The following is a 13,855-nucleotide window of genomic DNA, read 5'->3' as shown; positions in this document are numbered from 1 at the left end:
GGGCTACACGACCCTGCTCTGGTGGCCAGCTGTTTGTCAGAGAAAAACCTGCCTGTGTCCACCAAACAAAACAGTCAATCAGGAACCAACATCCCAGCAGAGTCGCCAACATTTTATTACCGAATTAGGTTGTAGAGACCCCCCCCCCCACTTGGGCCCTAGCCTGGCCCCTTGCCTCGGCGGGAAAGGCTTTTTTTCCATTGGGGTTCGCACAGCCCAAGATAAAACCGAAGTTCAGCTCCAAGCAGTGCAAGCTTTATTCAATGACCAGAGAATGGAGAAGCAGGAACTTAAGTTCATCAATCAATTTCCGACCTTAACGGCCAGAGGGATTTGCTTTTAAGGAGTAAAGACAATCGGGGGAGGAGTGAGGCTAATGACTAGGGACAAATGCATCAGTTTTCTGGAAAAGAGGCAGGGTTTTCCTGGAAATGAGGGAGTCACCTCTTTCCTGTTCTTTTTCAGTTAGTGATTTCTGGTCACGGCCACCGGGAGGTCTGTCATCGAATATGCTCATGGAGTAAAATCAGGGTAGGATGAGACTGGGGACCTGTTGGAGGTCAGATTCATCACCATCTGGGTTTCTGTTGGTTCCTTTTCTTTTTTCTTTTTCTTCTTATGGCTTGGGTCCAGACCCAATAACTGAAAGGTCTGTGTTAGTTCCTGTTCAAGAGAGAGGTTGGCATCTTTTGAGCAAGAGTCTGTTGGCTGGCAAGGCTGGTAACAAAGTAACAAAATGAGTCCACTGCCAGGAAAGAGTCTCCTTCCAAAGTTTCCCGCTTCTGCTGGGGCGATGGCAAGGAGACCTGAGGTCCTCCCAGCGCCGTCCGCCAGGGGGCAGAAGTGCTCCACGGCCACAAAGGGTCCAACATGGGCAGAGACCCCAGCTGCCTGCCGTCCAGTCCAGAGGGATGTCGTGAGGGATCCCAGGGTGGGATGCCTTTCTTCACTCCAGCCTAATGGCTGGGCTTCTCCCACCCTCCAAGAGTTCAGCTGCCAAGTTCAAGTCCAGTGGAATTTTTCAACAAGGGATCCAAGTACCTGGGACCTGTCTTCTCAAGGAGCTCCCCATCCCCCTTCCTTCCCACATCCAGTTAAGGCCACACTGGTCCACCACCTGCAGGGCCTGGGCGTGTGTTTGCGGGGAGTGGGCTGGCTCCTTAATGAGGAAGCATCCCTCGGCAAAAGTGTTGGCTTCAGCTGCTTCTGGCAGGCCACAACCTAATAACACGGACTGCACAGAACCACAAGGTACAACACAGACTCACAGACACACAGACACAAGACTGGCTCTCAGCATCTCACGTCCACTCCGGCTCTCAGTGGGTACAGTACCAAAGTGGCTCGGAGGATCCACTGGGACCTGGAACTCCAGGAACAGCGGGCAGGGGTGGGAAGAAACAGGAGCACCCCCTTGGGAGGCAAAGGAGGAAGGTCCAGGCTGAGGTAGGAGGAGATGGCTGAGGGGCCTCAGTCACCTCCGGTTCCTGATAGGAAAAGGTGTGGCATTGGAGCTCAACCCCAGACAGTGGGGGAGGTTGGGAGGTTAGAGCTATGGGTAAACGGGGGCGGGGGGAAGATCAAAGACACCAGATGCAAACTCTGAGACTTTGGCTTTGTTACATTGTTGGCTTGTTTGTCTGTATGGTGCTTACTTTTTTGTTTTTAAATTACCACGTCAAAGCTGGAAGATTCCGACTGATTAGAGGTTTGCTGGTTAGAGGTCTGCCATTTTAACCAGCTCACAGCACTCATTTGGGCTGCCTGTCTGGGCTCCCTGGGCATCTGGTTTTCACCCCATGATACAAGAGATGGGGCTCGCAGGAGTGGATTTGGACATGCAGCTTCTCAGGGGTCCTGAGCTAACCTGGAGGACTCCTGTCCCCTACAGGGGTTGCCACCCTCTCTGTGCATAGAACCATCTGATTGACGGCAACCTGCCACCCCTGCTGGGACTGTCCTGCAGTCTCACATCCAGGTTAATTTAACGGCTTGCCCTTTCTCCATTGCCCCTTGTCCTCGGATGATGCACCCAGCATCCCTCGTCCCCAGAAGGAAGCCAGAGCCTAGTAAAGCCCAAGGATTAAAAGAAAAATAAAACACAAACATGACAAGGGCTTCAGAAGCCAAGCCCACAGGACCGACTGAGGTTGGGGCAGGGGGTGGCTTGCCCCAGGCTGCCCAGCACATCCGTGTCCACCAGCCTTCCAAGAAAGACACACACCAGGAGAGGACACACCACGACTCTCCCTGCCTCATGCTTCCACCTGCAGGTGAGAGGAAGCCCGGGGCTTGGAAGCCACTAAAAGAATTTAGCCCAGAAAGAGCCAGAGTCCTGGGGGGGAGGGGCCTAGAAGGACCAGAGGACACAGCCCACACCAGCCTGGTTAACTGGGCTTCATCCCGGCGTCAGGCACACCCAGGGGCAGGGGCTTCTCCTCTGGGCTCTGCAGTAGAGTCTCTGGAGCCCCCGGCTGGGGCTGAAAAGGACGCTCCTCCTTGGAGAAAGGGACCTGCTCATCTTTGGGGGAGCTGGAAGGGCTGGCATCTGTGTCCCTCGTGGAGCTGGCCTGGGAGGGGCACTGGGAGCTATGGTCAGAGCTGCTGCACACGTTGACAATGCAGGTGACATTGACCTGGGTCCCGTGGCTGCCGGAAGATGACTCTGCCAAACACAAGATGGGAGAGGGTGGTCAGCCGGGGTCTTGGATCAGGGGATGTCTTCCCAGCCTGTCTCCTGCCCAAGAGGAAGAATACGTCATGGAAAAGAGTCCAGGAGCCCAGGGTCCCCGTTCCAGCCCAGCTCTACTGTGTAAACTTGGGCAAGTCCCTTAAACTCTCATGTGCCTCAGCTTCCTCATCTGTCCCATAAGAATACCCTGCCCCGAGTTCCCGTTGTGTCTCAGTGGGTTAAGAACATGACATAGAATCCATAAGGATGTGGGTTCAACCCCTGGCCTCGCTCAGTGGGTTAAGGATCTGGCCACAAGCTGGGGTGTAGGCTGCAGATGTGGCTCCGATCTGGCACTGCTGTGGTTGTAGCATAGGCTAGCACCTGCAGCTCCGACTCAACCCCTAGCCTGAGTACTTCTATATGCCACAGATGGCTGTAAAAAGAAAAAAAAAAAAATTTTTAAAAAAGAGCACCCCACAGATGGAAAGAACCAATTATATAAAGCAAGTGAAGGGGTTCTACGAACAAAACACACTTCCCATCGAGAATCAGAGAAGCGGGCCAGGATAGGAAGTATCTATTACAGAATACTGGTCAGGCAGTGAAGATGGATTCTTTCCCATAACTGCAGGAAGGCACTGGCAGCCTGGCTACAGCCACTATGAAAAGGCAAGAATCTCATCCCACTGGCCCATCATCTCTATATCAAGGAGTCAACACCAAAAGGCTTGGAAATTGCAATTAAACCTTGACCCTGAACTTGTCTTCATTCACGGCACATCTTTTTCATCCACGTGTAACTGCCTCTAAGATTTCATAAATCTGGAAATCGAGGGTGGCCTGGAGGGGTGGTCGTTTGTCCTTATTGTTGAGGCCGGGATGTCCGGAGCTCTGCAGCCTGATAATCCTGGGTTCGAATCCCTGCTCTGCCTGCATAAACTCAGCTAAGTCACTTCAACTCTTGGAGCTTCTGTTTGCTCAGCTGTAAAATGGGTCTAATGATGACCCTTCTCCATCTCCTTGAGGTAAGGACAACTCTGTCCTATTCGTTTCCGTATCTCTGGAGCCCGCGTGGCCCCGAGAGATGAAGTGACAGGCTCAATGAAACAGGTGTTGAAATTGAGCCTGCGTATCCAACCACCTCTTCTACACCTCACCTTGACTCCCACCTTCACCTCCCATCCAATCTGCTCCTCCTCATCTCAGTTCACATGGCTGCCACCCACCCAGATGCTCCGTCCCAAAGCCTCGGACCCATCTCTCTCTCACAGTCCACATGCAATGCGCCAGCAGTTCCGACCTGGTCCACCTTCCAAAGAGACTTCAAGTTCACCTCTCCTGCACACCGCCCGTACCTCCTTCCACTCCCACCTGGACCAGTGTGAACAGCCCCCACCTGTCTCCTGGCTTCTACCCGGCCCTTCTGCAGTCTGTTCTCCACCTGCAGGCAGAGCCAGCCCCCTCAGACTTCGCAGGTCACTTTCTTGGCTGCTTCAAACACCACAGTCCTCCTCACGGCCCATGAGGCCCTGCAGTTCCTGGGGTTGGCCTTCTCCTGCCTCATCTCCTGCTGGTCTAGGACCCTGGCCAGGTTCCTTCCAGCCACACTCACCTCCCTGCAGCTCCTTGAGCCCTCCAAGCCTCAGGGCCTTTGCACACGTGGCTCGCTCAGCCTGGAACACTCTTTCCTATTTTCAAGGCTCATTCCTTTCTTTACTCAGGCCTCAGCCCCAAAGCCACCTCCTCCAAGAAGCCTCCAAGGCTTCCCTCTCCAAAGAGGCTCACTCCCTCTCATCCATCATCACTCGCTGTGTCCCTCCCTCTGCTATGATCCCCAGCGCCCCCTAGCTTCCCCCACTGCACAATCCATCTTTGGGGTCTCTCACTGAGTTCTCTGCCCACCAGGCCCTGAGCCTAGGAGGTGGGCTTTCCAAACATCCCCTGCTATGGTCCTCCTGCCTAAAACAGAAACACAGGTGAATGAATACAATCCAGCCCACAGGAGTTCCCGCTGTGGCGCAATGGGATCAGCAGTGTCTTGGGAGCACTGGGACACAGGTTCGATCCCTGGCCTGGCACAGAGGGTTAAGGATCTGGCATTGCCCCAGCTGTGGCTTAGGTCACAACTTAGCTCACGACTGTGGCTCAGATCTGACCCCTGGCCTGGGAACGCCACATGCCATGGGGTGGCCAAAAATGAAAGAAAGAAAAAAAAAAAGTCCAGCCCCTACGTGTTTTGTCCTTGGTGGAGGTAGTGTTTTTAAGTGAATTAGCCACAGACTTTTAAAACTCAGGAGTTTACATTCTAAAAGTCTGATTCATAGCTTCCCTCGGGAGCTAGATAGCAGAAACCAGGCTATGCAGGACCCACAGACCTGAACGCAGCTGGCAGGAAGGGCTTCAGGGCTCAGGTTCAGCCCTGCCTCCCCTCCCAGCCCTGCGGGGGGTGTCTGAGTTTCCTGACTAGTTGGCGGGTGGGGGCTGAATGATGGATAGGCTGAGATCAATGTAGAGGGCTGTCTACATAAGAGCCTCAAAAAGTGAAAGTTGCTGCTGCTGTTTCTCTGGGGACCTGAGTGTCCAGAGGCGCCGGGAGGGCGGCTATTTGTTTTCCAGTCTAGTCTGTTTCCAGACTCCAGAGCTGCTCTGCTCGGAACAGTCCCAAACAGGCGGCGGCTGGGGGCTGAAATCATGGGGCCAGAAGGAAATTTCCACTCTGTGCCTCCACCCAAATGTCAACCAGAGTCACCACGGCCTTTGCATGAACCAGACATTGTGGGGGCAGAGAGGGGACCAGGATGGGGCACAGACCTGGTGGTGGGGTGGGGGGGAGGGAGAGAAGGGGAGAGCAGATGCCAGAGAGACAGGTGGGGAACAAAGAATGGACAGAGGGAAGAAGGGGTGGGGGACATAGTCAGGGGTCCACCTGGCAGGGGCCAAGGAGGAAGCCACACCAGGATGCAGGCAGAAGAGGGGTCGCTAAGAAAGCAGACAGATCTGAGAGTTGGACGAAGATCAAGAGTTTATGTTTGGATCTCATTTATTCATTCGACAAATGTTTAGGGCCACCTGCTGTGTTCCAGGCCCTTCCCTGGGGAGTCCTCAGGCTGGGGTGGGGGGGCACCGACAAGACAGCCCAAGATGAGAGCGGGCTATGATGGGAAACTAGAAGTGGGACCCCCAGCCCCCTCCCCAAGTCATGGGGCATAGGAAAAGCAGTTGCAGCCCTGCCAAGGAGCTGCCACGCTCGTTTCTAGCCTGGGAAATGGAGGCTCGGCGGGGTTAAGGAGCCTGCTCAGAGTCTCTCACCACCAGAGCAGCTGGGAGGGCACTGAGAATGACCCAAGTCCACGGTCATTCTTTGACCCATCGGCCAGCGCTGCCAGGTGAGAGGGAGAGATGCAGGCCAGCAGACTTGGCCTCTCTCTAACTGAACATGCTCAAGGAAGCCCTGGGCTTTGCGGGGGACTGCAGCGGGGCCCCTTCAATGTGACCAGGGGTGGCCAGGGGTGGCACTGGCCACACACCAGGTCCAGGGAAAAATGCACACTGTGTAAACAGGGCACGGGCTTCTCAGACCCTACACAGGCCCCGCAGTCCTGATGTCTCAGCCACAGCCAGTGGAGCCCCCGGGATGTCATTTACTCATCATTTTTTGCCTCGAGATCTTGGACCCTGAGTTCTTCTGTTTACTAGCCATGCCCTTGAGGAAGCTGTTTAACCACTGATAAGCTAAGGAAATATAACAGGTATCAATATAATAATACTATGGGATAGTAATAAATAATGCATAATGAATATTATAAACTTATGATATATTATAACATATAATATGTTCCATATAATATATGACCATAATATATGACTACTAGTTAAAATAAACTAGTAGTATATTATATATATTGAAATATAACCTTATATATTTTATGTTGTAATATACTAATAATTATATATATTACATTTAAGATACTAATAATTATATATATTTTACATAATATATATTTAATAAATAATATAATGCTTATATATGATATTATGTTACATGCTACTTTACATGTTAGGAATTATATGTATTATAATATATAGGAAAACTCCCTGCCTGCATATCAGGGACTCAAAGGACAAGCTGAGATGGTCTAGAAGCATCTTCCTAGTTGAGAGAAACCGCAGGGCCAAGGTGGGAGGGACTTGGTGAGTCTGAGAACAGAAAGAAGCTGATGGCGATGGTGCGGTGGCACCTGCGGTGGGCAGAGGGAGGCGAGGCTGGCATACAGGCCTCCCATGTCCCGCCAGGGGCTCAGACCTCCTCCTGCAGGGAGGCCCGGGGGAAATGGCTCAGAGAGAAACCAGGAAGAAAGGTGCGGGAGGGGGGACCAGGTGGGCCCCCGCCTCTTACCTGAGCTGCTGGAGCTGGCCCGGGCCTCTCCAGACCCACTGGTCTTGTCCGCGCCCGGTGCCTGGAGCTGGGACGGGGTGGGTGCCCTCCTGTCCGGGGCGCTGGCCGAGCTCTCCAGGGAGCTGCTGCTGGAGCTGGGCGCCGTGGTCAGCAGGTGCTGCTGCTCAGGACCGGGGACACTTCGGGCCTTTTCGGCGGGCAGGTGCGGCTGGATGGGAAGGAGAGGAGGCCGGGCGGTCAGCCCATCAGCTGGCTTCTGGTTCCCTCTTCCTGCTCACCACCAGCAGCACTTCCCAGTTTGCACGGCCCTTCTGCCCGCGCCTACGTTCTTCTTGCCACACCCAGCACCTTCAGGACGTGCGAGTCTCTGTGGCTTCTGTGATGAGCATCGCTGCCCTACTGGACTGTGAGCCTAAGAGGAGCAACCACATGGCCCTTTGCACCAAAGAGTTAGAGATGGACCAGGATTTTCACCCGCATTTTACATAAGGAAGCAGAGGCCCAGAGAAAGAGACAGAGACTTTTCTACAGTCACCACAGCAGCACGGGGTGAGGTGGCCCAGCCTGGCAGCCAAGGGCACAAACTCTGGAACCAGACCAAATGCAAATCATACCCTAGCTCTGCAACTCTGGACAAGTTACTTAACCTCTCTGTGCCTCTTTTTTCTTCATCGATATAGGAAGAATAATAACCTCCCTCCTCGTTCCTGTAAAAAGCAAAGCACTGAGTTTTTGCAATGCACTCAGAACAGGGCCTGTTACATAGTAAATGTTGGTCGAGGCTTTGCTACGTCAGGGCTAAGCAAACTACTGCCACGGGCCAAGTCCAGCCTGCCGCTGTTTCTGTACAGGCTGTGAGCTAAGAACGGTTTCTCCAGCCACGATCTGTATTGATCCTTCCAATAGCCCAGGGTTACCCCTGTTCTGCAGATATGGCAACCAAGGCCCAGAGAGGTTGGGTCACCTGCCCAAGGTCACACAGTTAGGATGCGGTACATCTGGGCTAAAATCTACAGCGCTGGGTGTCTGGGATTTCAGCCCCAGAGCCTCAAGACAAGGTGCCTTGTTTCCAGATACCTGTTCTGGGAACACCTAGAAATTTCACTCCTCGGTTGCCTGTCCGCACAAACTGAACTGGCCCACAGGCCCTTGCCTTGGCGTTCTGGACAATCGCGGGATTCCAGGAAGAAAGAAGACAGAGGGGCCACGTGCTCACCCACTGCCCTGCCCGGGACGAGAGGGTCCAGGATAGAATGAAAACTGAGGTGAGTGAAGGGACGAGGCCTGGCACAGTGGGGACGGTGGGTGGGGGGAGGTTGGAAATGCAGGACACAGGCATGTTAGCCCCCTCCCTGGGAAAGGCTGAGACATTTCCCCACCCCCCACCCCCCGGCCCCACTCCTGAGGGAACCATAATCCCAGCACTGCTGGCAGGAGTACCAGGTCCTTGGGCAGATGGATCAGCTCTGCCAATCCCACAGCCCCCAGCCCTACCTGAGCAACCCCTGAGCCCTCCCTATGCTGAGGCCAGCTTACTGAGTCTCCCTCCGGGCTGGAAGAACCCTTTTCAAGCAGTCCCCGTGAGGTCACGGAGACCCAGAGAGGGCGAGTCCCCTGCTGTTATCACACAGCCGGGCCCATGGCAGGGCATAAAGAGCCCAGCTCAGGTGCCGGAGCTGCATGCTTCCCACTGAGTCCTGCCCCACTGGTTCACCGGCCCCAGCTTTGGAGGAACGGAGGGAACTTCAAGTGCATTTCATTTCAAGTTCATCTTTGCTCCGATGGTCTGACCTTGGTATTGGGCCCCACCCCCAGCCCTGCTCTGAGCTGGGACAGGCCATGGGGGGGGGGAAGCATCCAAATGTCATTCCTCACCCCCCACCCCGGCCCCCAGAGAAGGGGCTTTTCAGCCTGAGTCCCGCTTTTCTGCTGGAGGCTGGGACCAGGCAGAACAGAAACCCACAAAGGTCACAGCCTGCCTCCCTCCTCCAAAGCCACAAACTGCAAAGTTCAAGCAGGCTCTGAGTGGGGCAGAGGCATTCTGAGTCTTGTTCCTTCGACTGGGACCCCAGGACCAGGAGACCCAAGGGCTGCATTCAACAAACAGGATCCCAGCCAGCCCTGCTCACCTCCCTGCCCGGTCCTGCCATGGGCAGAAGCAAAGACTACAGCAGAGTCGCGGGCTGGACCTGTGTCTGAGTGTCTGGGTGTGTGTTCCTGAGGCTCACACACCTGTGTGTACAGGTGGGGGGGGGTGAGGTGTGCACACATGTGTGCCTATGTGTGGGGGCACGTGTGCATGTCTGTGAGTGGTGCCATTAGTGTGTGTGTTGGAGGTGATGAAGACAGGCGCTCCTAGGTCTGTGTCTCAGGCCACCCTCACTTGCTGTGTGACCTTAGGAAAGTTACTTAACTTCTCTGAGCCCAAGGTTCCTGCAGGGGCTGGAAAACTGAGGCAATGATCCTACTGCCTGTGTCGGAGCACAGCTGTGAGACTGAACAATGCTCAGTGCTGTGCCTGCCTGGCCCACATTCAGCACCTCGTAAACATTCGCCCTCTTTATGAAACAAGAGTCTGGTGTAAGGGTGTCTGTGCGGGTGTCTGTGGGTGAGCACACACACGTGGATACACTGGCCTTTTCTGAATAAAGGGAAGCCACTGTTGTCACTTCTGCAGCAGGAGGGACAGGGCAGTGCTGAGTCACTGAGTTTCCAACCCCAGCCGTCTGGGCCAGGAGTGTTACAAGGCAGCCGTTAGCGGGAAGCAGGGACCACTGCCTGCAGCTGAGTGCAGGGTTGAGGGCAGGGGTGGGAGCCTGGGGACTGAAGGGCACCGGGAAAGGTGCCAGCCTCTGAGGGCTGTCCTTGCTGGGGCTGGGGGTGCCTGGAACAGTTTTGAATGGCTGCCCTGGGAGAACAGGATGGTGGGTAAAGACAAGGCCTGCAGATTCAGACTGGGTTTTGAACGTGGGCTCTGCCACTCACCAAGTAGTCTAAACTTACACGGGGACCTGAACCCCGCGAGTCTCAGTTTCTTTCTTTTCCCTTTTTCTTTTCTGTCTTTTTAGGGGTACACCACGGCACATGGAAGTTCCTAGGCTAGGGGTTGGATCAGAGCTGCAGCTGCCAGCCTACACCACAGCCACAGCAACACGGGATCCTTAACCCACTGAGTGAGTCCAGGGATTGAACCTGCATCCTCATGGATACTAGTCAGGTTCTTAACCCACTGAGCCACAACAGGAACTCCTGAGTCTCAGTTTCTCCATCTGTGAAATGGGATTGATGACCCTGGTCTCCTAATGAGGGGTGTGGGAGGATGCAGGGCCTGGCCTGGGGCTCAGTCAGGGGTCTGCTGGAAGCAGCTCAGATGTGTACGTGTTTCTTTCCAGCTCCACACTCAGTAAGGCCTGGGTAGCTTGAAATTGGCCTTGATGGGAGTGTTTAGAGCAAACACCACAAATCAGGATTTAGGGTTATTTTCCCACCTGGTGGGCCAGCGACCAGCTCACTCCTGGGCTCTACATGCAATGGCTCTCAACAAACAGCAATTGAGTTGCTCACAAAACTCAGGGATAGGAAAGGGGTGGTGGGGGCTCGGGCCACACCTGGGATAGGTTACTGCCCTGAACACTGGGAACCAGTCAGGAAAGAGAAAGTGGCAGCTAGGCCAGTGGAGTGGAGCTTAGAGGGTGCGCTTGCTCCATGGGCCTCCAGGCAGCAGCTGTCAGCATCACTGAACTGGAGCCAGAAAAGGGGGAGCGGCATTTGCACATTGGGGGGATGAGAGATGATTTGAACCCCGAAGCCAGTGTTTCTGTCTGTTGAAATAATACAGGGCAGGTCCAGGAGCACTGGGCCAGGCATGCAGAGACATCATGCTGTGTGACCTTGAGAAAGTCACTTTCCCTCTCTGTACCTCTTTTCTTGTCAGCACAGTCGGGAGACGAAATCAATCTCTGGTTCCTCCCAAGTCTAAAACCCTGTGGACATCTTGGGCACAGGGCCACCAGGGCTGAGCTTTCCCCTGGCACAGTGCTTCCCAACTAGGAGTGATTCTGGGGACCTTCGGCAACATCTGGAGGCATTTTGGTTCTCATTCCTGGGAGGTGGTGCTACTAGGTGCGGGGAGGCAGCGATACTGATGAATAGCCTGCAATGCACAGGACAGCCCCTGTGACAGAGGATTATCAGGCAGGGTTGAGAAACCCTGCCCCAGCAGAACAGGGAACATGAAGGGAACGCCTCTGTTCCCTCATCTTGTAAAACTGGGTTAAAAAAAACCCTGCCCTGCCCACCTGCTATGGGGCTGCAGCAGACACCGTGTGCTGGCTCCCCCACACCCATTTCCAAGCCTCTCCCAGTTCTCCTCTGCCACAAAGGCTAGGAAAGCAAAGGTGCCCTGCCCCCACCTCACCTTCCCAGCCTCCCTTGCAGCTACAGTCAGTCACATGACACTGTCCGGCCAATGAGACAAAAGGAGAAGTCTACCCAGGGCTGCCAGGAAAGTGATTTTTTTTATAAAAGACACCACAGCTGTCTGGCCATTTCCCCCTCTTTCTCCTGCCTGAACCTGGCGGTCACGGTCATGTAGACAGTGGTGATGTCATATGCATACGCGATTGCTACCTTACGACACAGGCCACAAGCACAAAAACAAAAGCCAACACACTAGAGACGGCAGAGCCTGGGCTCCTGCTGGTCTCACAGAAGGATGCGACCGAAGCATTCCAACAGCCATCAACCTCTCGGCTTCAGCAAATAAAGCCCTTTTAAGTCGCCCCTAAGGTTTTGGTTCCTTGCGGGAAATGCCTTCCTGACGGTGATGAAATACTGCGTCCGTGTTCCGTTTCTAGCAGCAATCCCGCACAGACCTGACTTCATGGAAGAGATCAGAGCTGCTTTGGCTGAAGCTGGAGGAGGACCCGGGCGGGTCCAGCCCCCTGGCCTCCACCTCAACCCCAGAGATGACTCGTTGGCAGGGTCTCTGTGGAACACTGGGGTAGACCAGCACTCAGTTTGAAGACCACTGCTCCATGAGGAAGTGCTTATAAACAGGCCAGAGATGCTGAGAATTACGGCCAGTTGGGTGACAGGCACAGCCCTGCAAAACTGGGCTCAGGAGACACCGTCTTCGTTTAATGATGAGCAATCCTCCATGTGCCCAAGGTCACCCCATGGGGCCATGACCAGACACCACTAACCCCTCTGCTCCCTGATGTGACCTTTCACATTGACAGTCTCCTTTGTTACTCCATGGAGGGCGGCCTAACCCCCAACGACAGACCCCGGCTGGCCTTTCCTCAGCCTCCAGGGCTCTGCACGTGGCTGACATGGGACAGACCAACCTGGAGGATTCACTGCTTCCGGGGACAGCCCAGCCCAGCAGGAAGGAGACCAAGGGAGGTGGGGGTTGGGGGGGTGTAAGCAGAGCGACACTCACCACCTTGGCGTCTCCTTGCAGGCAGAAGGGCTTCTCTGCAAAGAGGAGAGAGGGGGCAAGTCAGAGAGAGTGGCTTCCTCAGGCCATGTCTGTCTTGACTAGGAGGAGGCACGGGGCCTGAGCAGAAGCAGTCCGAGGAGGCCCGGCCCTGGGGAGAGCAATGACCTACCAAACAAGGTACACAGAAGCCCCCTGACCCACCCCTCCAGCCCGCCCGACACTGCTCCCCTCCCCTCCACCACCCACAGCCGTCGTCAGCCTGCCCCCCTTTGCTCATACTGTGCCCTCTGCTTTGCATGCCCATTCCTTCCTGCACCCATATCCCCATCAAAATCTTTTTTGGTTTGTTTTTTGCTTTTTAGGGCTGCGCCCATGGCATAGGGAGGTTCCCGGGCTAAGGGTGGAATCGGAGCTACAGCTGCCGGCCTGCTCCAGAGCCACAGCAACACAGGATCTGAGCCACGTGTGTGACCTACACCACAGCTCATGGCAATGCCAGATCCTTATCCCACTGAGCGAGGCCAGGGATCGAACCCACAATCACATGGTTCCTAGTCGGATAATTTCTGCTGCACCACAATGGGCTCTCCCCACCCTCCTGCCATCAAAACCTTGACCAGCTCAGATGCCACCTGCTCCAGAAGGCCTGACTCCCTCAGGATTCCCAGACAAGAATCTTGGTCTCCTTCCCCCTTGGGTAGCCCTGATGGCATCTTGCCTTTTAATAGCTAAGCTGGTAGCAGTGCCTTCCATCCCAGGCTCTAAGCTCCTAAGAAGAGGGGCTGCCATATCCAGCTCTGTCTGACCCCTAAGGCCGTGCCCAGTGCTGAACTCACAGGAGGTGCCCCAGAAAAGCTTCCGGAACACATGAGTGAATAAACAGATGAAAAAAAGAAATGATGGAATCTTACTTTTCTTCTGAGTCATGATGACACAGTTCACCAGGACAATTATTAACAGACCCATGGCTGTCACACCCACGATCAGTCCTGGAAGGAAAAGAGAAGCTCAGAACAGCTGCAAAATGCAAACTCAAATGGAGCAGGGGCCAGGGGGATGAGCCAGTGACCAAAGATGCCTGGGGCTGTCACAGGTAAAGGACAGACCCAGTCCAGAGAGGCTCAAACTCAATTCACAAAACAATCAAACCAAAACTGTGGGCCACACATAACATGTCTGTGGGCCTCATGTAGCTCGAGGGCCATGTGTTTGAGACCTCGGGCCTGATACAGTCCTGACCCCAGAAGGGAAGCCCAGGAGGTGACCTGGCCCAGCCCACTGTCTCAATAGTATAATGGGCTCAGCGGAAACAGCAACCAGAAAACCATCTCCACCTTCGGAT

General features: G+C 54.5%; 1 protein-coding gene across 2 annotated transcripts in view; it reads right to left on the bottom strand.

Annotated features, from left to right (window-relative positions):
* Window positions 1–233: 233 nt before the first annotated feature.
* TNFRSF1B (TNF receptor superfamily member 1B) overlaps window positions 234–13,855 on the bottom strand; it is a 35,614-nt gene continuing 21,992 nt past the window's right edge. The window contains exons 7-10 of one of the 2 annotated variants that reach the window (XR_014804727.1): window positions 13,425–13,502; window positions 12,514–12,548; window positions 7,071–7,482; window positions 234–2,665 (exon numbers count right to left, since the gene is read on the bottom strand). Coding sequence is in view for 1 of the 2 variants with exons in the window: in NM_001097441.2 (NP_001090910.2) it covers window positions 2,388–2,665; window positions 7,071–7,278; window positions 12,514–12,548; window positions 13,425–13,502 (599 nt within the window). In the remaining variant the exon portion in view is untranslated. 2 annotated transcript variants of the gene reach the window in all.

Source organism: Sus scrofa, chromosome 6 (genome assembly GCF_054392235.1).
Source record: "Sus scrofa isolate SSC_HxYL_T2T_F1_AM1 chromosome 6, Sscrofa_HxYL_maternal_Yorkshire_Landrace_v2.0, whole genome shotgun sequence".
Taxonomy (NCBI): Eukaryota; Metazoa; Chordata; class Mammalia; order Artiodactyla; family Suidae; genus Sus; species Sus scrofa.
The sequence above is the reverse complement of the archived record's forward strand: the minus strand, read 5'-3'. Positions and strand labels throughout refer to the sequence as shown.